Here is a 26,862-nt window from a genome sequence, read left to right as displayed (position 1 = left end):
TTGTCTTTGCAGTTATATATTCCTCAGTGCTCTGACCTCGGGATCAGATTAATGCTTCTTCCGCAAAGGGGACCTCAGGAAACCTGTATCTGAAAGTTTTTAATGGGTAAAATGTGCTTTAAACCTTTTTTCAAGTCCCACAGGGACATAAAAATGTCAACCAAACAACATTTATTAACAGAGGTCATAGCCCCTGTGAGCATGCAAGAAATTTAGCACACATTATCTGATCTGTTGGCATTTCCTGCAAATACAGAGTTTGTATTCATTCATTGAGTTTATTCAGTCTTTCTAACTGGTAGATTTGAATGGTTCATTAGTCACTGGATGCTCTGTTGAGTCACTGAATGAAGAGTCAGTAAGAAATGTAATGTTGTACTAACACATAAAAAGTCAAATGAATGAAGCAGCAGGAAGATGTCTCAGGTGGAGGCTGCGTGTATGTCATAAAACCTTTTGAAGACACAGAATCCTATAAGCAAAGCACATCCGGATGTGTTTTCAGGAGATGGCATCAGCAATATCCCATTTTTACGATCATCCATAAAGTGAAAAATACAATCAACCTCATGATGTAAAACACTGTGCTCATAAAACACCAGCAATAAAGTCCAACCAGATTTCTTTGTTCTCTCTGGAGGACAGGCAAAAGCTTGGGTGATCGTAATGGGGTCAGATTAGGGTCTGTGTCATAGAATAAGTATTACATTTCATTTAGTTCTAAGTACACTTAACAGCGTCATCCACTTGTACAGTCTGTTGTCAGCCAGTATTATATGATTATTAATTCATGGCATTGGTTGATGTTATTGTTGGATGTTTATCCACTATTTATGTTTTGTTACAATTTTTAACATTTAAATTGTAATTTTGCCATCATCTAATGCTCACTTAAAGATAATCTTAAAAAAAAAAAACATAATAGTTTAATAGTACTTGTTAAATGTAATCTTTAGCAAGAATTAAAAAAATTATTTGATATAGTTTCATTTTTCATACTATACATTATAATGTTGTGATGCCTAAATTCACAAATTATTTAGACAAAATACTAAAGAATTGGCCATCAGTTGTCGACCACAACCTGAAAATAATTATCTGCCTGATATCAGTGTGTGCTTAAATTAACTTTTGGGGACAGGTGATAGATAAAATGTTTTTGGGGTCTTTCTGACTGATTAACATGTGGGGATTACCTGTGGAGCCATAACCTTTTCCGGAGATCTCAGAAGAGCGGAAATGCCCTTCCTCACCTCCTGCCTCTTTCCTCTCAACCCTGTAAAAACATCCTCACATCATCAGCAGCAGGGAGACAACACATGGAGACACACCACCTGCCATGAGAGTGGCATCTCTAATGTATTCCTGCTCTTGTGCTGGAGTTTTCCATTGCTCTCTCATTTGGAGATTCAGAATGCTTGTGTCTTGAAAGCACAATTCTATATTTATAAAACTGAGAACATCAAGTGCATATCTATATTACCAGGACGGGGCAGTTTTGAAAACCCACAGGTTGTAAATGTCGATGAAAGTGGACTTGAACTTTGTGCCGGGACATTGAGGCATCTAGAGAGCTTTAGATTACAAAGCTGGACATGCAGCTAATTACATAATTACCATCTGAATGTCCATTTGGTACTCGGAACATTAATTTTTTGTATTGTTATTTGCTCACATCATTACACAAACCCAGCAACAAGTGCACACTCTTTCATAACCTTTCAGACTTCATGTTCTCTCTCTGCAGTGCTGAAGTGATGTGCACTTAGCTGCTGCTTTGCTTCTGGATAAAATCTCCAGCACAGCAAGGTTGTTAATGGCCAGAAGTCAGCAGGTGCTTCAACATCATTCTCTCTCTCTCATATACACACACGCACACACACTTCAAAGCTGCTCTGTTGATGAGGACTGTTCTCCTCTGGTTTCATTTTACCATGTACCCAATCACTTCAATCACACCTGATTCTGCACATGGTGGAAACCAGCATCAAAGAGGACCTCGGCTCCTGAGTGCCAACAAGAAGATCTGGTTTTCAGGCCCCTGACCCAGATTTTGGAAGTCTTGAATTCGGATCAAGGACAAACAGAACTGCATGAGCTCTTCATAACGAGTTGAGCTCACATTATGGAATTGCTTGTTATAATTCCTCTCCTGATGGAGTGGTAGCATCTCTAAATTGCCAATCTTTGTGACTAGAGCTTCTTGCCCTCTTGTCGTCATGGTTGCAGAGCGCAAGAGCGGCCATGCTGAACTAAACTACCCACAAGGCCGTGCTCCGCTTCTCCCTGCTTTTCCATCCATCTGGATCAACTTAAAAATTAATCTGAACTGAGGGGGTAACGAAGGATGTGAAGAAAACTACACAAATTTGTACAATCATTACATGCACTTTTATAAACCCAGCATGCTTCTCTGCTTACTGAAGGAATGTGCTGTATTTTGATATTTCAAGTCGATATCTCCCATCGTTTCTGACCTTTGGATGTAATGCAGAGTAACTGAACGCCTCCAGACTTAAACCCAAACATTTCAAAAGCATCATTCATAGAGGTGAAAGCTTGTCTTTATATCGGCCTTGAATCTACCCTCTCGAAGTCTTAATGTCCTCTGCGTGACAGCAGAACATAAGGTTCGTTTTATTAAAACAATGATCTCACATCCTCTAGACTGAGGTAATGCTAGGCAGACCTCCCTTACATCACACAGATTCCTGCGCTAATAGAATTTGTAACCTTACACTGTCTTGTGTTAAACAGCATTAGAAGAGAAACGTGACAGACTTGACTTGACGGACAGAAATTAGTTTATTTTTACAGTCAATGCCAGAACCTGTTTTTAGTGGCTTACAGTCAAACATTAGATTTATGATAAGCTGTCACCTCGAAATGTGCTCAGTTTTTTTCAAAGGCATTTTTTTTTTTTGCTAGATGGACCAAATTTAATTGGTCTATTGCTGATAAGCATTATTAAAAATCTCAAATTTTGTGCAAAACCACCATTTAAAGACCTATAAAACTTGACAAGCAATTTTCTTTCCTGTGTTGGTGTAGTCGCAGGTGGTACTGGGGGACAGGACTCTCATTCTAGAGAACATTTGATTGGACAGAAATCTGTTTAGTGCAAGATGAGCCAACAGTATTTTTAGTCTGTTTCAAGAGAGAAATACTGCAAATTTTAAACGTGTTTATATTCTAAATAGTGGTGGGCGATATACCACGGTTCACCGGTAGAAATTTGTCAACGGTGGAGATTTTGGACTATCCTCTCTATCGCGGTTACACACTCATGTGATGTTGCTGTGCTACCTTGTCACAAATATTGTTTGCACATGTTTTTATGCATTACAGTTTAAAAACAACTGATTTTAAGCCACTTAAATACAATCAACAGCGAAAGAGAACTCATTTTGCTATATGCATGCGCTGTCTGAGAGACTGTTTCTGAATGCTATCAGAGAGGTGCACGCACATGAAGACAATGCTCATAGCTTTATAGGCCTTGAACAGTTAAATACACATCCTTATATGTGTCAAAATACCCATCTTTGTAAGTATCCTCATAAACACAGTAATTTAGTTCTTAAGTAAACGCAAATAGCTGAGAAAGAAAATGTGTAACAGTATTGGATCTGGGTAGCTCTTAATGTGACAGCAGTCTGTCATTCAGGTTTATCAGACAACAAAAGACAGAAAATCTCTTACTGCTCTTAACTAAATCACTTTTGTAACTAAGAAATAGGCCTATACTGTATATGGCCTATATATTTAATTTACACAGTGAATAATATGCAGTGTTTTTATAGCTACAATTGATTACTTTATACAATGTATGTATTTCTTATTTATTTGTTCTACTGTAGTTTTTTTTATCCTATTGCTTGTAATTAGTTTCTTATTCTTATTTAATTGCTGACTGTTTACTTGTCTTCAGTGAGCTTGAGTTTTGTTTTGTTTTTTGCTTTTAGGGCTAGTATTAGTTTTTTTGTGATATCGACACTGGTGACAAGAATTATTACATTTCTATGGTATCAAAAATTTTGATATCATAAAGACCTTACTTAAAACAAAAATGACTATATCGTGATATATATCGTTACAGTCAAATAAAATGGCTCATATTGTGAATAATGATCTCAAAAATAAACTAAAATCCACAAAATTCCTGATTTCTATTATATACCGTACAAGTGTCTGGGTCATAAGATGTACTGCTGGTGTGCCATTTCATATGAATAAATAATACATTAACATTCATATATATCCATAAATGCTGATGCAGCCCCTTTAAACCCCATCAGGCCCTTCCATCTCATTTGTATTTTTGTCCAGAGCCAAGCAGAAAGCTCTTGTGAGAATTGTGGTTTAAACTTTCCTTTACTTCCTCTCCATCCCGTTTAATGCTGAAGAATTGACATCATTGTGATAATCGACGTTTTCTTCTCTCTCACAGTAAGATTCCATCCAGATGCTCGTAGAGTGAATCTGAACACGTCACTCTTTTCTTTCATCTTCTGTCAGATCACTCAGGCCTATGGATTATCTTGTCAACAAATAGCTAAATAAATGAGCATGAATGAAGCCTGTTCATGTCTCTGTCTGCTCCCCCTTCATGGTCAACAGATATGTGAGAAAATAGGCTTCAAGGATTCCATCCAGATCAATAGAACTGCTGCTATTTCCTGTTGTAATTGCTCTGATCGTTTTTTGGAGCTGCGGAGTGCTGTGCAACTGTAATGTCGATATTCTTTTAAAAACATGTACTGAAGCACTTTAATTATGGGTTAAAGGGAAGGATAGAACAGCTTAAACTTAACAGTTCAAGTTCTGCATTTACATGGTATAGATCAGAGTCAGTGTGGGAGTGAAGCTCTAACAGTCTGCTATGATCGATCAAACATAGAGCATAAGCTGATGTGCATGTGAACATAAAGTTATGTCTTAATGGTGTTATTTTCAGAGAACACAACCAGTCTGGGTTTCCTTAAATGCAGCACACAAAAAATGCACTTTTTCCCTGATTCCGGCTGTCAGTGTAATTGTAGCACGTTTGTATTTAGAGAATGACATCACATTTTCTGAGCTGAGCCCATCATTATCATTGGAGCGCAGTGTGTGGCCATTTTTCTCGATTGCAATTACAATGTACCTCCTCATCTGATTCCATGCAAGCAGGGCTGTGATTAGCTCTTGTTGGGAGGGCAGACTCACTCTTACTCATGGTCTAGTTGGTGTGGTGATATAATGGAGTGCAGAGTTTTGAAATGATAGACGATTCTTTTGTTTATATATATATATATATATATATATATACAACTTAAGATTTTTATTTTCTCAGCCTATTTTTTTTTCCATAAGAATAGGAGCCCATGTTTATAAAGTTTAATAAGAAATGTAATATTCGTTTCGCTAGTCAACAAGTTTAGCATGTGTTTTTATTTATTTATTTTTTTTTTTTGTAAGTAATTGGTATAGGAGCATTTAAATTCAAAATATCTGAATACCAATTCAATGACCAAATCAACAGTTAACTAGCCTTTTTTTGGCACATAATCAGCAGGTAGCAAACACACATTTTTACTAATTATATGCAAGTATGTTAAAAAATTTCTAAAAGGAGCCCAGTCGAATTAAAGTGGGTTTTTTTTTTTTAGTTTCTCCATTTTTAATCACCATGTTTTTTTCCCCAGTTCACATAATGGTGTAATAATGAAAAAAAGTACTTATAAAGGAATGAATAATACTGTATAAAGTAAAAATCAAGTACACACACAAGAACAATTATATCTGTCAAATAAAAATGTTAAAAAATAAAACAAAAATAAAAAGTGGGTCATCTCTTGGGGATGGATGTTGTGTATTGAAATCACGTGACCAGCTGAACATGCTGTGTGTAGCTTTAAATAGTTGTGGTGTGACAAATGAATATTTAAAATGTCCCATCCTCAATTAATTTGAGGTCTGTTGTTGTTTTAAAAAGTGGTTTATATTAGGTATAAGATGTCATGCTGCTTCAGAAGTCATGTCAACTACCCATTCACAGTATATTTTTAGTAGACACTTTCTTACCAAAGCAACCTGCTAGTTCTGTTTGCTCTATTTGTTCTTTTTGGCCTACAAAAACAGCCACTTATGTTCTGTCACTCCTGTCCAGGGAAAATATGTTCAGGAATGTTACGTGTGCGTCTGAGAAAAGCGAAGAACTCATTTGCTCAGTGCTAGTTAATGTTTAACAGCGTTGAAAATAGCGTTTCCCTCCCTTAGGTTGGATATCTGCCAGCAGCCTCTCTCAAGGGCTTTATCTGATAATGATGTGCATTTGAGTGTGTAATGGACTGTTTTATCTCAATGACATGTTGCTTCTCACACCTGATGTACTCCTTTCCCAAACAAAATTACATTTATCCTATGGACATGCCTTCGTCATCATAGTTGCAGTCGTTGCAGTCGCTCTTGTGGGTCCTGATCTGTTATGAACTGGGGAAATCAGAAACCCTGATTAAATTTGCATCGTTGGCGTCAGAAGAGTGCACAAATTATGCAGTTTGATATTTGATTGAGCCTGCATTTTGCGCATCCTAGTTGTTTCTTCATTCTTTCTATTTCTTTCCTTCTTGTCAGAGTGATAGACAGCTGGGTTTTGTCATGTGGGCAGATGTAAAGATCTGGTTCTATGGTAGTTCAGTATTGATTTCAGACACAAAGAACTGAACCTCTGACTCACTCACAGTAGGACTTTTTATATTTCCTGTTTTACTTCACAGTTATGTGTTACTTTAGTAGCCTGCAGACTGAAAAATTTCTGTCCATAAGTGTTTTATTCTGATGGAGTGAGAGGGTAACATCCATAATGTAGTGCCACACAGTTTCAATCAGATTTTAAGATGTATACTGTATTTAACCTGTTACTCAAAATCTACCTGGTATATGCTTTTTTTTTTTTTTTTTTTTAACAATCTAGCTAGTCTAAGTAGCTTGTTAACCAGAAACCATGTTCCAAAACAAAATTCTGTTGTTGCCTCGTGTTGTTCCAAACCTGTATGACTTTCTTCTGTGTGACACAATAGAAGATATTTTAAAGAATGTTGGGTACATTGGAGCACATTGACTTCTATTGTATGGACAAAAAACTTGAGACATTTCTCAAAATATCTTCTTTCATGTTCCACAGAAGAAAGAAAGGTCATACAGGTTTGAAATGACATGAGGGGGAGTAAACAATGACAGAATTGTCTTTTTGTGTGAACCATCCCTTTAATTTAGTATGACAAGCTGGTAGCTGGATTGTTGCTGATCCAAAATTTCTAGCAGCTAGAACCAGCTAATGACTGGTTTAGACCAGTTAGAAGCTGGTGTTTGTTTATTTTTTATGTCCCGAATTGTAAGGATGTTTAGGACTAAAAAGCTCTCAAATTGTTAACATTTGTCAGCACACTGATTCAGATTCTGAATTATACGCACATTTGCAGAGCTGAACAAGTTTTGCCTTTCATTGTCATTGGGCTCCCTCACCAAGATCTGCAAATACATAGTGTGAAAGACAGACTACCTGTCTGTCTCCATCTTGATCATGTCCCCCTTTCTGACCTTCACAGGTGTACATGCTGGCTTATATCTTCTGATAATTTTCTGGTGTCTTGCCTTTTTGTTTAAAGGGGTCATGATCTGCCTCTGTTTTTTTTTTTTTGTACTGTTCTTTGAATATGCGCGGCGGATTGTAGACTCTGCTATGATTGGCTTGTGTATGTTTGACAGTCTACTACATCCCAGCAGGCACCAGACGTCTATATAACGTCAGGTTGACGTTGGACATGATGTCGGACAGACGTTGCATTTTGGTTGAAAATGAAAATCGGATTGACGTCAATTTGACGTTGACTTAACGATGGATTTTGGTTACACAACCTAAAAACAACAAAATATCAACGTCAGCTGACGTTGGTATTGGACATCAATTTAACATTGACATTAGACGTTGAATTTACATTGTATTTTGGTCACCTGACGTCACAACCGAAATTTAACCAAATATCAAGGTCTTATGACGTTGTGTGCCTACTGGGATCCTTCACAGTTGGAAGCTGCTGTGATATAGGTTAAAAACATAAATATTCAGTACATATCAAACGACAAAGCAATAGTGATCACATAATAAAAAGTTACTGACATTTGTGGGTTCCACATTAGTCGGCACAGCATTGTCTTTTAGTTTTAATCTTTATGAAAATCCCACGTTGAATTGTGCCTTGTTTGAAAACGAGTCCACGGTAAAATGAAGTGAACAAAAGGCAGAATTCTTACTGACATCCCCTCTTTCCTAACGTTGGGAGCAGAAGGAAGGCAATGCAAATACTGTTTTTTCCACAACTTGGCGCTGCACAGCATCTTGTTGTCTTCAGAGCATCTTTATCGTCGCCTCTCGTAATCGGTGGGCGGGGCTAAACAGACAGTGATGTCGATCTTCTTCTGCAGAGGCGGTGCTTACCGCACTATTACATCATAGAGTAGCCCATTCCACAAGCTGTCATTTTGGCAGATTGGCATCAATATAAGTTGTTTTTAGATTGACGAGAAAGTTTTGAGTTCTGAAACTTACAGGATGTTTTCATAGTACAATGACCTCTTATATGTGAAACATCAAGAGAATTTTGGTTTCTTAGTTCATGACTACTTTAAAGTCTCAGATGGATGGATGGGTTGATATTCCCCACTCATTTCCATTATATTTGCACAGATGCTTATAGATAGATGTTCATTTACAGAACTCTTCTAAAATTCTAAATCCATCTCTCAGCTTGTGTTCATTATTATCCACATACTGAAATCACATTGTGTCTCTGAGCAGCAGACACACACACACACACACACACACACACGTGGCTGTTAGCATAGGTTTCCTGCAATTACCCTCACTCTGCAAATGACTGTCTGGTCTGGAGTCAAGTTCTATCGCTTTCTCTCGCTGTCTCCGTGATCACTTCACTCATTTGATCAGAGTTAATGAAGCATTTTGTTTTCTTGTCCAGATCTCTTTCTCTTCTTGTTGGTGGTTCCTTCTCTCGCCTGTATGTTTTTATTATCTGAAATTTTGAGGAGAAGCTTAACATCCATTTCACATAAAACCTGTTCCTTATCATTCTTATGAAACATCCTGTTTAACTCAATAACAATGAGAATGTTTCTGCCGGTTATATTTACACTGCAAAAATCATTTTCTTTATCAGCATTTCTCTCTCATTTTCCAATACAAACATCTTTTAATCAAGATAAGTTTACTTGAGAAGCAATATTGCATAAGATATTTTCAGAAAATATATATTATTTTCAGAAAAAATACATTATATTGACCAGTCCCTTTAGCTTTTCTTTTCTTTTTAAAAAAAAAATTAAAACCTCACAAAAATGAAATAAAATAAAATAAATGTAAAAATTAATTTCAATAAATGTTACCTGAAAACAAGTTTTAATATTTCATGCAATTTTGCATAAATGTAAATTTATCTTGCAAATAAATATATGTTGTTTTTAGGGATATTTATATTACTGGAAAACAAGGCAAAAATACTGTTTAGGAAAACAGTAGTGTTCATGAAAAACATGTACAGTATGACGTATGAAGCTAAAAGCATAGAACAGACAGTCCAGACACATTCAGAGCCATAAATGCATTAATGCACCATACAGGCACATTTACACGCATGAACAAAAATGCACACACATACTAATTCCGGTCTGGATGTGTTAAATTGGCACGTTATGCTGAGGTAATGGCATTATAGTATTGATTACCAAGTCATTTCTGGTAAAAGTGCTAATGGGAGTGCAAAAAAAATGCTATTTTTGAGCTTCTATCTCATATAAAGTAAAGGCAAATATGAATGATGAAGACGCTAAAGTTTTCTCACGTCAATATCCTTTTTTCTCTCTCTCTTTCTCATTACAGTGGTGTTTGTATGCTGTTCTCCGGATATTTTCCGGCAGTTAATGGTGCACTTCCACAGGGCAGGTCTCCCTAAGGAGGAATATGTCTTCTTCTACATTGACATCTTTGGACGCAGTTTGGAGTCCAGACCTTCTCAGCCATGGGCCAGAGGAGACACAGATGATGTCTTTGCAAAGGAGGCCTTCCAGGTGATTAAAACCTTTCATAATACATGAGAGAAAATGATGGACAAATAGAGATTAGGAGATACAATTTCAGGAGACAATCATTTTTAGTTTCAGTCATTGAGTATTTTCTTTTTAGTTAAAATTATTATGATGGTGATGGAGGAGGAGAGAGACAGTTATGGATCTTTATTGTTAACCTTAACAAAAGCCTTGCTTTTAGTGTGTCTAGTGACATAATAACAACGTGTTTCATTTAAGCACCCTCAAACACAAAACAACCACTGTTATGCCTCAGGGCCCAGGGGGCTCAAAATATGAGCCATATTCTTATCAAATGCTCTGCAGGTCACTCTGGCTTTGGTTGGTGTCACAGAACTGCAGTCACAAGCTCCTACTGTGATAACAGCCGCCTGTTTTGAGAGTGGAAGAGTTTCTGTGCAGAGCGTGAGAAACAGTCTGAACTCCAACACTCAGTACCCGCTGATGAACCCACGCAGTTAGATTCAGGACATGCTGACGCTCACTGGAGCTTAGCTTTGGTAGATTATGTTTGCACACAACATGCAGTATGTTGAATAATTATCCTTTTTCTTCATTTTACTACCTGGCCAAATGAACAAACTATTCATATTTAAGTTGGGAATTATAAGAGAAATACTTCAGTCTGTCAGGATTGAAAAGAAGCTGTTAAATGTTTGTTGATAGGTTTTTAGGATTTTAAGAATATTAGCAGTTCATCTGATTGCGATTTGTCTGTGAATGTGATGTAAATCAGCAGTTATGCATCAAATGATGGAGAAGAGCATTATAACCGGGCATATATCCAAATGCACCATGTAGTCAAGCATACTTTCGGTATTTTAAAGAGCTGATTCGGGTACCTCATTCACAGTTTTGATGGAATGTTTTAGAGTCCCAGTCAGATTGTGGTAGTCTGTTGCATTTTCCACAACTGATGGGCATTACAAAGTAAATTTGCATACTTTATGTAAGTGAAAAATATTTTATGTACAGTATTTTACAACATACACTACCCATCAAAAGTTCAAGCACCAGTAAGGGCCACAAGGATGTTTTAAAATGATCAAAAATAACAGTTAAAGGAGTTGAAGTTTAAGACAGTTTAAGACATTTAAATTGTTACAAAAAAAATCAATTTTAAATAAATGCTGTTCTTTTTATTTTATTTTATTTTATTTTTTTAGTCGTGAAATAATGCTGAAAAAAGTATGGTTTACACAAGCATGTTATGAAAATAAAATGGTTCTTGAGCACCAAATTAACATCTTAGAAAGATTTCTGAAGAATCATGCGACACTGAAAACTGGAATAATGACTTGTTGAAAATTCAATTACATTTTTAAAATATTCCTCTTAGGACAAATTGTATATTTTTTGTATATTTTTCAGAGTGTGAAGATTCTGACCTACCTAGAGCCACAGAATCAGGAGTACAAGGAGTTTGTCAGTGATCTAAAATCGGATGCCAAAAGGATGTTCAACTTCACAGTGGAGGATTCTTTGGTAAGAGAGGTCATTGTGAAGTGATACATCGTTTTCATTTCATTTTTGGTTGTTGTATTGTTATGCCTTTCTACCAAGACTCTAATAGGCTCTCCATCTTTTCTCTTCCCTTGAAATTACTATTTATTTCTATCTTGCTAGAAACTCTATGTGCCTCTATTGCAGCCAGGGTTCTCTCATAAAGAGCTTAAAGGGACACAAAATGATTAAATGAATGTTTTTCCAGCCAAAATGCATTATGTGTGTTTACAGCTTTTTCTGTAATAGTCCTCTATTCACTTAATAATGCGCAAAGAAACAGGCTGCAATGCACTTTTGCTCTCTTTCTTCAAAAATCGTGCTGCATCGGTAAAAGTTGAATGTAATTATATATCTCTATGAATATGTAAGGCCCAGAATATGAAATTAATGTGACGTACACATGCAAAATTCAGATTTAAGCTTCACAGTGTCCATCGGGAGACTAAAGTTCATGCATTTTAATGTAGGAAAATATGTTTGTTGTTATGGAGCTCATGTGTATGATGCATGTTCTGTTAATGTGTGTTCTGCTTATTGAATTTAATAGAGTAGGGAACATATAATATGGATGTAGAGGGGTAATTTAGTTCAATTCAGGATCTCCATCTTTATTTCACGGTGCATCTCAAAACAACGTACATAAAAACACATTCACATAGACACGTGAGAGACAACAGGGCTTGTTGAGCCATTTCATGGGGTGTTTAAGATCGGATGTGCTTCTGAGAAGAACTCTGTATGTTTATCACTGTTCTCTACCAGACAAACAAGCGATATGAGCACATCTGTCTTAATTTGTCTGAGACTTTGTGGATTTTCCCCTCAGCGTGGATTCTAATTGAGAGGCCTGAGTCTTAGATAATCTTTAAGTGTTTTTCTGGGTCCCATTTCACATTTAGAAAGTGACAGGGGGCTTGAGTGAAGCGAAATATGAAAAGAAAAACTCTTTTCCAGTGACTGTGCCTTAAAAAAAGCAAGTCCCTCATCAGTTCTGTTCATTTGCATGTAAATGGATCTCTGCAGGGGTAAAATGGTCAGAATGGATCGGGAGAAAAGATTAAGAGATGAAGCACTTTACCCTGTGCCTCACTTTTTATTTTTTCATTTGTGGCAAATATTTGATGAAGGATTCGGATCAGATCAGGTATATCTAAAAAATCAACAGAATAATGACATCCTAAGTAGGATTTGTGTCGAGAAAATCATTCTAACACGTCCATCAGGACCAGCCTAGTTATGAATATGAATGTGCTCTTCTTTGTATTCATTTGTGTATTTGATTCTTTCAGATGAACATCATCTCAGGTGGTTTCTATGATGGTCTGATGTTGTACTGCAGTGCTCTAAATGAGAGTCTTACAGAAGGACATGGTCGGCCTTCAGGAGAGTCTGTCACAAAGAGAATGTGGAACCGGACTTATTACGGTGAGCACGTGATCTAACTGAAACCCAAAATCCAGAACATGACCTAAGGATTTGTCTTTCATAGAAAACAAACTTGAAGACAAATCCATAATCTTTAATATAAAGTAAATTAAATAAATTTCAAGTTTTGTCATGAAACTCTAGATGGTGCAAGCTGATGGGTCGTAAACGTAAATTGATGATATTCATAGCGTTAAACTACTTGGCACAAGCTGAGCCAATGAGTTTACTGCTTTACTTTTAATTGGCTGGTTAACATTCACTTGTCACGGGTCGTGGTTGTAGTAATATTGCACGAAGACAGAGTAAACATAAGAGTTTTTTAATGAGGCTTCAACACACGTTGACCATATACAAAACATTAAACCGAGACAAAGAACATACAGAAACTGAAGGCTTATAAAAGACAGGGAAACCAAGAAGCAAATGAGATGATTAATTAAACACAGGTGATAAGACTGAACGATAATTAGACAATGAACTAATGAGAACAGGAACAGAACCAAATAAGGAAAAACAGGAACTCAACAGGAACATACATGTGACACATGGCCCCTTCCTGGAAGGCGCATCCCGCGCAGTAACAGTACCATCAGGGAGGGGGCGGACTCCCTGCAGGACTGGAACTGGGCGGTGACAAGGAGAGCCTGTTTTTCTTCTGTTTTTTGGGTTTTTTTTTTTTTTTTTAACTTTTTTGTCATTATAAAAGGAGAAAATTATAAAATTATTTCTGGGATGTACTTACAATAACCCTTACCCTTCAGGTCTTGTGTACATAATTAATTAACGCAGCTTAATTAATCATTAAGAGAAAGAGAAACAGGCCTCTGTCTGTGCCAGGTCCAGTTTGGTTTCTGTCAATTAAACAGAAAATATAATAATATGCCCTGCAGTAGAAAGTCTGGCATTACAGACCCACTGTAATGATACAGATACAGATACAGATACAGACTGGCATAAAAGACCGACTGATCTGGTGACGCACTTTCCAGAATTATGATGTGAGAAAAAGAGACATGGTCACACGTGCGCAGAAACCCACACAGACACACTGCAAGTAAAAATACATATAAATGAATTACAACCTTATGATAGTTCATGCAAAACCTTCATGTTATATCCTACAGCTAGTTTGCACACTGTAGGCTGACTATGCTTTTGCATTTATTTATTGTGTATACAGAAAGTATTGTCTTTATACAGTGTATACAGTCCTTTTGTAAGTGTTGGCTCTTATATAAGTGTACATCCAAAGATGCATGTGTAGAGATTCATGAGATTAATTATGAAGTAAATATAACTGAAAAAACTGCTATTAATCACTTGTGTGAATGGCCCTTGATTGACGAATCCCGTTGAATCCCGTCCTGTAATAATTTGATGTTTAATTAAATTATCATTTCAATACAGTGTGCATTAGAGACAACAAGCTAGTCTGTTTTCTGTCTTCTCTCTCACTAAACTTTACCCAGACTCATTTGACTTATTTATTCCTTAATTTATAGTTCATATGGCTTTTGGCAGCTTTGCTTCCTAGTAACTCTAACCAACTACACTCTTAAAAATAAAGGTGCTTTACAATGCCATAGAAGAACCTTTTTGTCTAAATGGTTCCACAAAGAACCTTTAACATCTGAAGAACCTTTCAGTTTCACAAAAAGTTCTTTGTGGCGAAAGAAGGTTCTACAGATTATAAAAAGGTAAGAAAGAGATGGTTCTTTAAAGAACCTTTGACTAAATGGTTCTTTGTGGAACCAAAAATGGTTCTTCTAAAGGATTGCTGTGAAGAACCTTTTGAAGCACCTTTATTTTTAAGAGTGTAAGTACAGATGTTCTCTCTCTCTTGCTCTGTCTCCATATTGTGCCTTTCATTCCTGCATCTGTCATATCTCTGTCCTTCCACCTGTTCCTTTCCCCTCCCTGCTTCTCATAACTCATTCTCTCTTCTTGAGCGGTTTCCCTGTGAATGGCGATGAAGCATCTAAAGGACATGGAGCCCCAAGGTTCCTATTTCACAATTGTTTAAGTTTTCATTAGTCATGTAGTGTTCATTGTTCCTTGTCATATCACATCCTTCATACAGCACCTTGCCTGTCAACATATTGTCAACACAGTGCTTTTTTTTTTTCTTTTTAGCATTTCACAGAATTCAATGCATGATTGTGCCCATTTACAGCTAGTTCCATGAAATATTGCGCAAATATATTCTTCACTTACATATCAACCAATTTTACCCATTTATTTAGTCTAACAAGCATTGTCCTTTAAACATGCATTTGCATAGTCGGGATTAAAACTCTGACACAATATTTAAATTATGATGTATTTTTATTTAAATCTATTAGGTTGAACAGGAATTCTACACTATTTCTTGATTACTACTGTAAATAAAAACAGATCTGTGAACTAGACTAAAGTTTAGTTAAGAGTTTGTCTATGTCTCGGTTGAAAATCTTAAATAACGTCCTGTCTTTTAGAGACAAAGAGCCTTGGATGTTGTCCTCTCTTTTAGAAGCAAACTGTGAATGATCAAGATAAATAATTACAAGTCAAAGTTCCCTTTTATGTTAATTGGAAATTTGTATAAACAAAAGATCTGTTGGCGTTGTCTGTTGGCTAAAGGATGCATTTGGCATTCAGTGCAACAAACAAGTTGGCAATCCAAACGACAATTCTTGAGAGAAGTCTAACTCAAATGTGTCGTGTTTTTTATTTTTATTTTTACAAGATAAAATAAAATGCCATTTTAGAAGCATTTATAAGATTTCTTCTATTATCATCCAACCATACACTCATGCATCCTCCCGTCACTTTATATCTGATCCCAATCTACAGTATTTGACTTCCCTCAAATTATTCTAAAATCAGCAGGTGTCCTGTTGCCATTGATCTGCTTCAAATAGAAAGAGGTGATTTGCCCGCCCATGCACAGAGCCAAGTGTGTTTATGGAGACGTTTGACCAAAGCTAGTGGTCTGAAAGGGATAGACCACCACAAGAGCCAGACTCAGACTCATTCATGCATGCATGGCAGCTTTTCCTGCTGATGTCCTTCTGTGACATTTGATTTGGAACAAACTGGACAGTAAAACTCACAACAGTATAGTTGTCGAAGTAAAAATTTGAAACTTTCACAAATTATTTTTAAAAATTATTTTTTATCATATACTTTATGTGATTTGTGATAATGGCCGACTGGCTGCATATTCTGTTTTTTGAGTGTTTTATTTTTAAACTGTTTTCAATGTTATTTTCCTAATAACGAGACATTTGATTGGAGAGAGTTTTTTTTGAGTGAAATACAATACTGCATTATTTATGTCTATATGTTCTTTGAAGGACTCCCTGTGTCCCTGAAATAAGGTAATATTGTTTTCTAGTACAGTTATATCCTGTAATCCTGTCTCCTAAAGACTGCACTTACAAACTTGGGCACATAAGGGTTTTACAGCGATATGAAGCCACTGAATAGACCAGAAGCACAAGAATGTTCTACATACTTGTTCTGCCTTTTATATGACATTTGAAAGGGGAAGTAGACTTTCTTTAGTTCGCTTCTAAAATCATGCATTATCTTTATTGTAAAGATAATGAAATCCATTTCAGATCTATTGATTGAGTGCATACTTCAGTTACATTGTGCCAGTCTGCACAGTTGACTCAGAAAGGGGCTGACTCAATGGATCAAATCAGTAATATCTTCCAGCTGCCCATTATTTCATGCACCATTAACAATTTCTTAGAACTTAGTATCTTTTCTTGTTTTGCTCATTTTTATGACTAGTGTTTTTTCTTCACCTGTGATGGTAATGTATCACAGGTTAAAAATAATAATAGAAAAATTTATTTAGATAAATTAGATAAATCAGTAGTTGATGTGAAATAATTCACTGTAGCATAGGCTATATTTACATTACATCTAAAATGTTCTAAAACATTATTATCAAAAACATTTTGCTAATTGTTTTCTAATTCTTGCATGCAATTCTTGCTTTTACGGCCTCATATTAATTTATTTAAAAAATATATATATTATTTATTACCACAGGACTTTTAAAAATTAACTAATAAAAGCAAAAAGTTAAAAAGACGGAAATTATGCTGTTTTCTATATTCATCTTTATCAAGGTATATATAAAATAACTCCAAAAAGATAATAAAGACACATAAAATATACTGTTTTCCATATATATTCATTTGAGGTTTAACCTAAAATGTTAATTTTGATATAACATAATATTTATGTTTCGTAAAATGTTAAGTTTTAATAAGGTTTTTACACAGCTATAAAATAACTCCAAGTTAAGTACATTTAATAAATACACTTTTGCTTGATGGTATCAGACGCAGATTGTTTTTACTGATGCTTCCAGTTGTATCAAAGGTCATTCTCACAATTTAGACAAAACCTGAATATTATTCAGGTAGATAACGAAGTTTACAAGGCATAAATAGAGACGTCAACATCGTAGGAGATGGGAAATATGTTTTTGCTTACTTTATTCAAATGAGTCCTGTTTTTCCTGCTTTCAGCATCAATCTGCATTTACATTTTCATTCCGGCTTGCTGTACTCAAGCTGTTTCCTGTACTTCCTGCTGAGGTAGTCATAACACTACAATAAATGACCTGTCTTCAATTCAAATGACTCAAAATAGCATTACACTTACACTCATTACATCATTTTCATTACATGGTGCAAACACATACTCTCTCTGTCTATCCATATACTGTATGTGTCTGTGTGTAATGTAAAATTTATTAGCTGAATTTAATATCCTCCAAAATAGACTGCATGTCCTCTGAGAGAATGTTGGCTGGAGATGTTAAGTGTCAATGTTCAAAGATATTTCCCTTTATCCTCCAAAGGGGAATATGTGCCAAAACATTCCTCATAATCTGAATACAATTTGCACAAGATGGGCAGTCATGGTCCACTAACTGTCTATGTGTGTGTCCATTCCTTTTATAACTCATGCAGGCTTATTAAAGCTATCCTTATCATCAGCCGATGTGAGGACATCTCTCTCTTCCTTTCTCCCTCTCTCTCCAATGGCTTTGACATTTCCAGTCTGATAAAGCTTAAGCTTTTCATATCAGTCTAAATGTCACTGTGTGTTTCCTCTGAGCTGGACTCGGCCTCTATCTGTAGCCCATTTAAAGAGGTGAGTGGCCTCCACAGGAAATTACAGCCCGCACCTGACCCTCATTGGCAGATGGGCACAACCGGAAGCTTTTCAAGAGACTCAATCAGATTTGATTGAACACTTGTTGTATACACATTCACTGTGTGTGGATTGATTTACTATGTGTGATTATAATCACTTTGATTACTCATAATGTGACAAAGTGGTTGGTATGTGATGTTAATGTCTTTGTAGAATTATAGCTCACTTACTGAGATAGTCCAACCAAAAATAAAAATTGTGTCAATTTTCTTACCCTTATGTCATTCTAAAATCTCTATATCTTTCTTCTTTTGAAAATAAAAAAGATATTTTGAAGAATGTTGGTAAGCAAACAGTTTTGGTTCCGGTAGACGTGCATTGTATGGACAAAAAACAATGGAAACTAAAAATGTTTGATTACCAACATTCTTCAAAACATATTTTTTGTTCCGCAGAAGAAAGTTAGTCATACTGCTTTAAAACAACATGAACCTGTGTAAACGATGACAGAATTTTCATTTTTGGGGTGAGCTATCCCTTCAAGGATTTGATCATTTGTTTTAAATGATCATTTTAACTATAGGGCTCCTGCTTTATGTGTTTGAACTTTATATTCAGATTTAAATGGAGTATGTCAAAGTTTAAGTTTCACTTTTTCAAAGCTAAGTTTGTTTTTGTTTTTTTGGTGAATTTTGGTGGTTCTGATGTGAATTTGTTGCAATGAGCTCTATAACACACTTTTTGTCACTTGGTTTTCCCAGGTGTCACCGGTCTGGTGCAGATTGATGAGAATGGAGACAGAGAGACTGATTTTGCCCTGTGGGACATGACTGACACGAACAGTGGCAACTTTCAGGTCAGTGGTAATGGCATACTTACTTTGTTTCACACAGTTTCGTCATTTTGTTATTGGTATTCTCAAATCAAATGAGCCTAACTTTGAATAGCAATGATGCTTCTGTTGTTAGTAATAGACAGATGAAATGCAATCTCATTTTTCTTGCAGCAGTTATGTGTGTGTGTATGTGTGTGTGTGTCATCCAAACAGTTTTTCCTTTGTTACAGGCTAATGAATTAAAATTTAACACCTGAATCTCAAAACCAAGTGGCAGATTGGAGGCATAAATTTAAAACCAAAGCCCCCCCACACAAACCCTCCTTTCTGAAAGACATTTGATTGGTAATTGGGAGGCCAGGCTGTAGGAAGGTTAATTATAGGATACATATTCAGTCAGGGAAATGTTTTTTGTTTGTGTGTGAGCGAGTACAGGATAGATGATGAATAGATATTAAAGATCTCAGCTGCTCTCTGAATGAAGCTTGTCCTTTTTCGTAAATACTGGCCTTTTTCAGTTTAACATTTTTGATTGCTGCCATTAACATGCTATTTGTTCACTTTGCTTTTGCTTTCTGCAAGTTTAAAGAAATCTCGTGATGAGCAGATTTTTTTGTACTGTGTTGACGTCAGGGGATCAAGGTTCAGTTAGCCCCAGTTGGTAGATGCCATAACTGCAACATCTGGACACACACACACACACACACACAAACATCTTTCACTACTGACAGGCATTGAAAATTAGCTGTATATTCTTATATTCTGTTGGAATAATTTTTTTAAATGCATTAGAAATTATATTATTTGTGTGTGTGTGTATATATATATATATATATATATATATATATATATATAATGTATTATTATATCTTAAAATCTAATTTATTCGTGTTATGGCAAAGCTGATTTTTCAGCAACCATTGCTTCAGTCTTCAGTGTCACAAGAAATATTTCTTCTTTTTTTGCAACATTATACATGTCTTTATTGTCATATTTGATCAGTTTAATGCATCCTCACTGAATTAAATTCATTTCTTTCAAAAAAGGAAAAGAACATTACAGACCCTAATCTTTTGAACGGAACTATAAATGTCCTTCAAACTAATAGACATGAACTAAAAGCCACGGTTTTAATTACATTTTTGGTCTTAAAGGTATTGCAACAAGTCTAACATGTTTGTGTAACATGTCTGGTGTTTCTTTAGAATTTAATTTATTATATAAATAAAATGATATTTCCCCATTGTGTTTGTTCTCTTTTTGCTTACATGTGTGCTGCAGATCGTGGCGGTGTATAATGGCACACAGAAGCAGATGAAGATTCTTCCTGGGATGGCTATCCAGTGGCCAGGTGGCAACATTCCCTGGGATGTGCCCCTCTGCGGCTTTAAGAACGACAACCCTGCGTGTCATGCACGTGGGTATCATACACTGGTTCTGCAGTCCAACTGCTTACCTGCATCTCACTATCCTTCACTTTCCCTCTTAACATTTAGGAACCATCGCAATGCACCAGATGATTTCCATTGTGCTTTTCCTCATCCTCGTCATCATCTTCACTGTGACTGTGTTTATATACAGGTGAGAGCTAGCTAGATGATTCTGATACCTGACCAGTTATTTATAAATGTGATTTTGTTCTGCAAATATGGCTGCATTTAAAACACATACTGTATGTACACAAACAGAAAGCTGAAGCTGGAGAAGGAGTTGGTCGCTCAGTTATGGAGAATTGCTTGGGAGGACATTCAGATGAGCAATCTGGAAAAGGCCATGAGGAGCACCGGGAGCAAACTCACACTTTCTCTAGTAAAACACAGTGACAGTACATACTACATAGTGCACACTCATATTTATAAATGTCTTCTCCAGCTCTCTGGTTTTCATTTAAATAATAATTGTATTTATTATTTATTTAATTATCATCACGGAGTCATTCGATTTCTCGCGTTCTCTACAGAGAGGTTCAAACTATGGATCACTGCTGACAGCTGATGGTAATTTCCAGGTGTTTGCTAAGACTGGCTACTTTAAGGTATCATTCTGACAAGCTCTGGTTTAAATATTCACATGGTAACATTTTATTATAAGGTTCAATTTGTTAACATATTTGGTATAATGAACTAACGATGAACAACATTATTTACAGCATTTATTAATTTATTAATAGGTTAGGATTATTTAAATGTATGTTCATTGCAAGTTCATGTTTGTTCATGATACATTCAATAATACATTCAATGAAGTTGAAATGTTAAAAATGTATAAGTAGCAATTAGAATTAACAGATTAAATGCCTTAGCGGTACTTTGTTAGTTTCATGGTACCTAATGCATTAACTAACAATAACAACTAACCTTATTGTAAAGTGTTACTGTTTATATGCATGTTAGAACCTCAAATTGCAAATCTCATTGCAAACATAGTGTGTGTGTGTGTGTGTGTGTGTGTGTGTGTGTGTGTGTGTGCGTTCGCTTTTTTGTGACAAATGAGGACATACATTTGTATGATGACAAGGGTATGACATAGGTATTACAAGGAGAAGGTGACTTTTCAGGACATTACCCCATGTCCCCACTTTTCAAAACGCTTATAAATCACACAGAATGGAGTGTACTGAAAATCTGAAATAGCACAAAGTTTCCTGTAAGGGGTAGGTTTAGGTGTAGGGCAATAGCACACAGTTTGTACAGCATAAAAACCATTACGCCTATGGGATGTCCCCACTTTTCACAAAAACAAACTTGTGTGTGTGGTTCAGGTATACTCTACGTTGTGGGGATATTTTTTGGTTCCCATGAGTAAATCATACAGAATGTATTTTAATCTAAAATATTTTGTTTGAGGGGTAGTTTTAAGGATAGGTGTAGGGTAAGGGGATAGAAAAAAACAGTTTGTACAGTTTAAAAACCATTATGTCTATGAAATGTCCCCATAAAACATGGAAACCCAACATGTGTATGTGTTGTGCTTGCTTCTTCTCCAGGGAAATATTGTGGCCATTAAATACATCAACAGAAAGCGCATCGAGTTAACGAGGAAAGTGTTGTTCGAACTGAAGCATGTGAGTGTGTCATGCTGTTATTTTGCTCTACTGAAGAATTATTCTGCAAATCCAATTATAATCATTACAATAGATTCACGATTGAAGCTGTAAATAAAATAGAAAATGCTATTTCAGTCTTTCTACTTAAAGTGTTATTTAAGATTACTTTGTAATTACTTGTGAAATTTACTACAATTTCTGAGTGAAAAGAACTGTTTCTACACCAGTTTATATTCAGTATAGTTGTAGTGTTTTGTTTTAAAATATTTGTAAGGATATACTGCCCAGACAGCAACATAGTTTTGGCCCAGATCCAGCCCACATCTGGCCCGTGTGAAATCCATGCGGGCCAGATGTGGGCCGGATCTGGGCCGACACTGCTTGCTGTCTAGGTGTGAATTAAAAAATAATAGTGTGTGTTTGTTCTCTAGATGAGAGATGTGCAGAATGAGCATTTGACCCGTTTTATCGGTGCCTGCATCGATCCACCCAACATCTGCATTGTCACAGAATACTGTCCTCGAGGCAGCCTGCAGGTACAGACGCTCGTGATTCATGATGTTTTCTCTCCTCCAACCCTAAACCTAACCGTTACCTTTTGATGACATGCTGAGCCACACTCATGCATCAATATGAAAATGTGCATGTACCTAGTAGCTGTGAAAGACCGAAATTACGAATGAAACAATGTGGAAATGTCCTGAATGCGGAATTACCAGCCTAAAAGTGTGGTCACATTAATGAAATTTCACAGTCAGAAAAGGTCCATTATCAGTTGTCTGTTGTGCCGTGATGTATGAATCACAGCTCACACAGAATTGACTGTCAAACCAAATAATTTACTGTTGGGCTACTTGAACCTGTTGCAAAATCTGCATGGGGAAATCTGTCACCCTCACATGTAATTCCCAATCATGAGGATTCCTTTAAGTTTAAGGGGAGACACTGCAGGCAAAAACACTGTTTTTTCATGCAGCTGTCAATTTTGAGATTTTGGGCCATTGGTTTTTCATAAAGAGTTTTTTTCTACCTGGTGCACTGTTAAGTGTACATTTTTATTCCTGTCTATATCCTGAATGTTTTTACAGAGAGATTTATTCATATATAATTTCCTTGATACAACATTTTATGAAACAAATGTGGAGATATATTGTCTGTTCTAAGTATTTTCTGAATTATGGAGTGACAAAAATGAGAGAAAATTTCCTCTGTAAAACATTTCACTCTAATATGTCCAAAAAAATTAAAAATAAATTGAAACTGACTTCATCCAGTGTTCAGATTTTTTCTATTAGAAATGTATGCAAATTAGCACATATTTAATTAAATAATGGATCTATTGCATATTTAAACCTAACATTTTAGAAAACTATGTTATTAGTTAATTTTTACCCTATTCACCTGCAGTGTCTCGCCTTAAAAATGACTGCATTTTACTCATGAAAATTTAGTGTTAAATATGACCACATATTCTACTGTTAGAACAATACTTTTTTTCTTGGCAATTTTGGTGGATTTATTAAGTCAGTTTCTCTCAAGCACTTTATTTTAATGTTTTGTTATCTAATGCATTTATACATCATTAAGTCTAAATACTTGTTGGGTGCGTACATGTATGTATATGCACTTATGTCAGATTTTTCTGCATCTGTGTACAGGACATTTTGGAGAATGAAAGCATCACACTAGACTGGATGTTCAAATATTCACTAGTCAGTGACATAGTAAAGGTAGAGGCCCCTCTCTACTTTCTACGTGAATTTATTTTCCATGATAACTTTCCAAATGTGATTAAATTAATTTTTCTGATTGTGCTCTGTCTCTGCCCTCTTGCTTTCTTTTATACTTTCCAATCTTTCTCTTCCCCCAGGGCATGGCTTTCCTTCACAACAGTGTGATTGTATCCCATGGCAACCTGAAATCATCCAACTGTGTGGTTGACAATCGTTTTGTGCTAAAGATCACTGACTATGGGCTGTCCAGCATTAGGACAGAGTCAGACACGGAGGACGCCCACTCTTATTATGCACGTCAGTCATGTGACCTTTCAGCTTTGTCATTTCGTGTCAGTTTGACTCAAGTGGCTTAGATTTCCACAACATGCATGCATGCAAACCTCAGTCACAGATTCTGTTGTTCACTGTCAGTCCCCTGTCTGTGTCTGTGTGCATCTGCATACGCCTGTGTGTAGGTAAGCTGTGGATGGCCCCAGAGCTGTTGAGAATGGAGTGCTTTCCTCCAGGAGGCACACAGAAGGGCGACATCTACAGTTTTGGCATTATCCTTCAAGAGGTGGCTCTGCGGAGAGGAGTCTTTTACTTGGAGGGAGACTTGCTTAGCCCCAAAGGTCAGAGATCCAATCTTACCAATACATGTTATAAATTACATGTTTAGCCTAAATCTGCCCATCTTCAGCCTGTTTTGACCTTATATCCTAAACTTTAAACATTTACACACCCTCACATTGCTTGAAACCTGTATGACTTTCAGTAAACCAAAACAAAATATCCATACAATTAAAGGTAATGGGTTCCAGTATTGTTTTGGACCTTAGTGACTCTTATGTATAGACAAAAATAGCTGAAATATGTAGCTGAAAAATAGCTGCGGTTCTTCAGAATTTTATCCACAAAAGAAAGAAGGCCATGCAGGTTTGGAACTATGCAGTTCTTTCAAACTTCATAAAGATGTAAAAGCATTGTAAAAGCAATCTATATGACTCATCAGGTCTTCTGAAGTCATGTGATAGTTTTCAGTGAAGAAAAGCCTGAAATTTAAATTGCTATTCAATGATAGTTCTTTCCTCCTGTAAACTGTTGACCAGATCATTAAAGGGTTAGTTCACCCTAAAATGAAAATTCTGTCATTAATTACTCACCCTCATGTCGTTCCAAACCCGTAAGACCTTCGTTGGAACGGCATAATTAATGACAGAATTTTCATTTTTTGGTGAACTATCCCTTTAAGTCAGTAAACAAGATCAGTCTGATATGCGAATGAATCATTCAATTTTGTGATTCTTTGAAAAGATCTGACTCAAAAGAACTTGATTTGTTCAGGAGGCTGACATGTTACCTCTCTCATAAACATCTAAAGCCAATGTTGAGATTTTTTTAGTGAATAACACTTGACACTGAAATGCACTACTTGGCTTTTGCTCAGATTTTTGCTTCGATCACCAGTCCAAAGGAGTTGACACTAGTTGCTGAAAGTCAGGGTCAGTTTCAGATAATGGGCAAAGTTGTCAGATTTCACTGAAAATCACATGGTGTATGATGGGCACAAACTGATTCCATCTAGTCAGAGGATATCAAACATGTTCATACATGTCAAACATCTCCTAACAACAAGGTGTATGTTCCTGTATCAGTTTTTTGTGTTGAGAATGCCTTGAATGTCTGATAGTGTGTCTCAGTGGTTGTAATGTAAGAGTTTTTCCTCTGTGACCAAATTATTTTAAAAAATCAGCAACTAAGTGCATGATGCCTAGTGTTTTCAAATCTGTTCAGATTTGATATTGTGTATTGTATTCCAGCCTTTAAATTTAGTTTCTGTTTCATCTGTTTCTCACACAAAGCTATCATATGGCTTTAGAAGATTGGAAATATTACACACAAGTCAAACTGAACTGATTTTTCATTATACTTTCATGTCGTTTTTTAAGCTTAAAAGCCATAGTTCCCATTACATTGGCAGAAAAGGCAGTGGAAAAGTCTTGTTTTTTGTGTGTATTTTCCATTTAATTAAAAATTCATATAATTAAGTTGTTTTTGCTTCTCTGTGAGATTTGGGATCTGAAACTCTTATCTGTCTGAGAACAGTTTGATGAGGATGAAAAACTTGTTTTTCCGCTTCTTTCCAAAATGCTTTAAAATATTGATGCACTGCTCTGCACTCAGAACACTCACACAAATTACCCTCAAGAGCCTCCGCAGTGACAGGAATCAAAGACGCTAATGAACCAGGTTCTTCAGAGAGGTCAACAAATACACAACCAGACACATACACATGAATATTCTCATCCTCTCTTTACCACAAACACATACAGTATACATGCATAAGAACACCCTGACACGCTCTTAATTTGCCAGTCCACTACCCTTTTCACTCAGCCACCAGTGAGTTTGTCTGAAGAGGAAGACACTTGACATTATCTTGTCATCCTGCCAACATCCTCACACACATTGCATCCCCTGCTTATGGTTCTCTCTTGTTTACAGAGAACATCCCTTAGAGTGTGAAGAGCTCTCATTCATACATACAAATTATATCGTATCAAACTTTTGCATTTTGATTCCATATGATTATACAGAGTTGCTAATTGCCATAAAATATGAAAATCATGACACACTAAAATGTTCCTGAAGTGACGTTCTCTAATGTCTCCATTGCATCTATAATTTCCATGTGAATGAAATGAAAGCAAAGCTGTATAAATCACTGTCACTTTATATCATTTTCAGAGACACTAAAAGGTTCATTTGTTATTGGTCTCTCTCCCTCTCACACACACACACACACACACACACACATATATATTCATCCATTCTTTCCTTCTCTAATCTAATTCATGGATTTAATCATGTGATTCAGAATACAGACCAGAGAGTGATGTGTGTGTGTGTGTGTGTGTGTGTGTGTGTGTGTGTGTTTATGTCAAGAAAACTACTTCTGCTACACCCACAAACACCGATCATGTGCTGTCAGCATCCCTGGAGCTTGTGATCTCAGCTCTGTA

The 26,862-nt window shown here is 36.2% G+C and overlaps 1 protein-coding gene across 3 annotated transcripts in view; it reads left to right on the top strand.

Annotated features, from left to right (window-relative positions):
• npr1b (natriuretic peptide receptor 1b) overlaps window positions 1–26,862 on the top strand; it is a 38,075-nt gene that overhangs the window by 4,057 nt on the left and 7,156 nt on the right. For all 3 annotated transcript variants that reach the window (XR_009266523.1, XM_058747842.1, XM_058747844.1), the window contains exons 3-15: window positions 9,941–10,128; window positions 11,518–11,631; window positions 12,942–13,077; window positions 19,005–19,099; window positions 20,360–20,495; window positions 20,575–20,659; window positions 20,767–20,887; window positions 21,039–21,113; window positions 22,065–22,142; window positions 22,556–22,660; window positions 23,783–23,854; window positions 23,995–24,154; window positions 24,316–24,471. Coding sequence is in view for 2 of the 3 variants with exons in the window: in XM_058747842.1 (XP_058603825.1) it covers window positions 9,941–10,128; window positions 11,518–11,631; window positions 12,942–13,077; window positions 19,005–19,099; window positions 20,360–20,495; window positions 20,575–20,659; window positions 20,767–20,887; window positions 21,039–21,113; window positions 22,065–22,142; window positions 22,556–22,660; window positions 23,783–23,854; window positions 23,995–24,154; window positions 24,316–24,471 (1,521 nt within the window). In the remaining variant the exon portion in view is untranslated. The remainder of the gene's footprint in view (window positions 1–9,940; window positions 10,129–11,517; window positions 11,632–12,941; window positions 13,078–19,004; window positions 19,100–20,359; window positions 20,496–20,574; window positions 20,660–20,766; window positions 20,888–21,038; window positions 21,114–22,064; window positions 22,143–22,555; window positions 22,661–23,782; window positions 23,855–23,994; window positions 24,155–24,315; window positions 24,472–26,862) is intronic.

Source organism: Onychostoma macrolepis, chromosome 16 (genome assembly GCF_012432095.1).
Source record: "Onychostoma macrolepis isolate SWU-2019 chromosome 16, ASM1243209v1, whole genome shotgun sequence".
Lineage (NCBI taxonomy): Eukaryota > Metazoa > Chordata > Actinopteri > Cypriniformes > Cyprinidae > Onychostoma > Onychostoma macrolepis.
The sequence above is the reverse complement of the archived record's forward strand: the minus strand, read 5'-3'. Positions and strand labels throughout refer to the sequence as shown.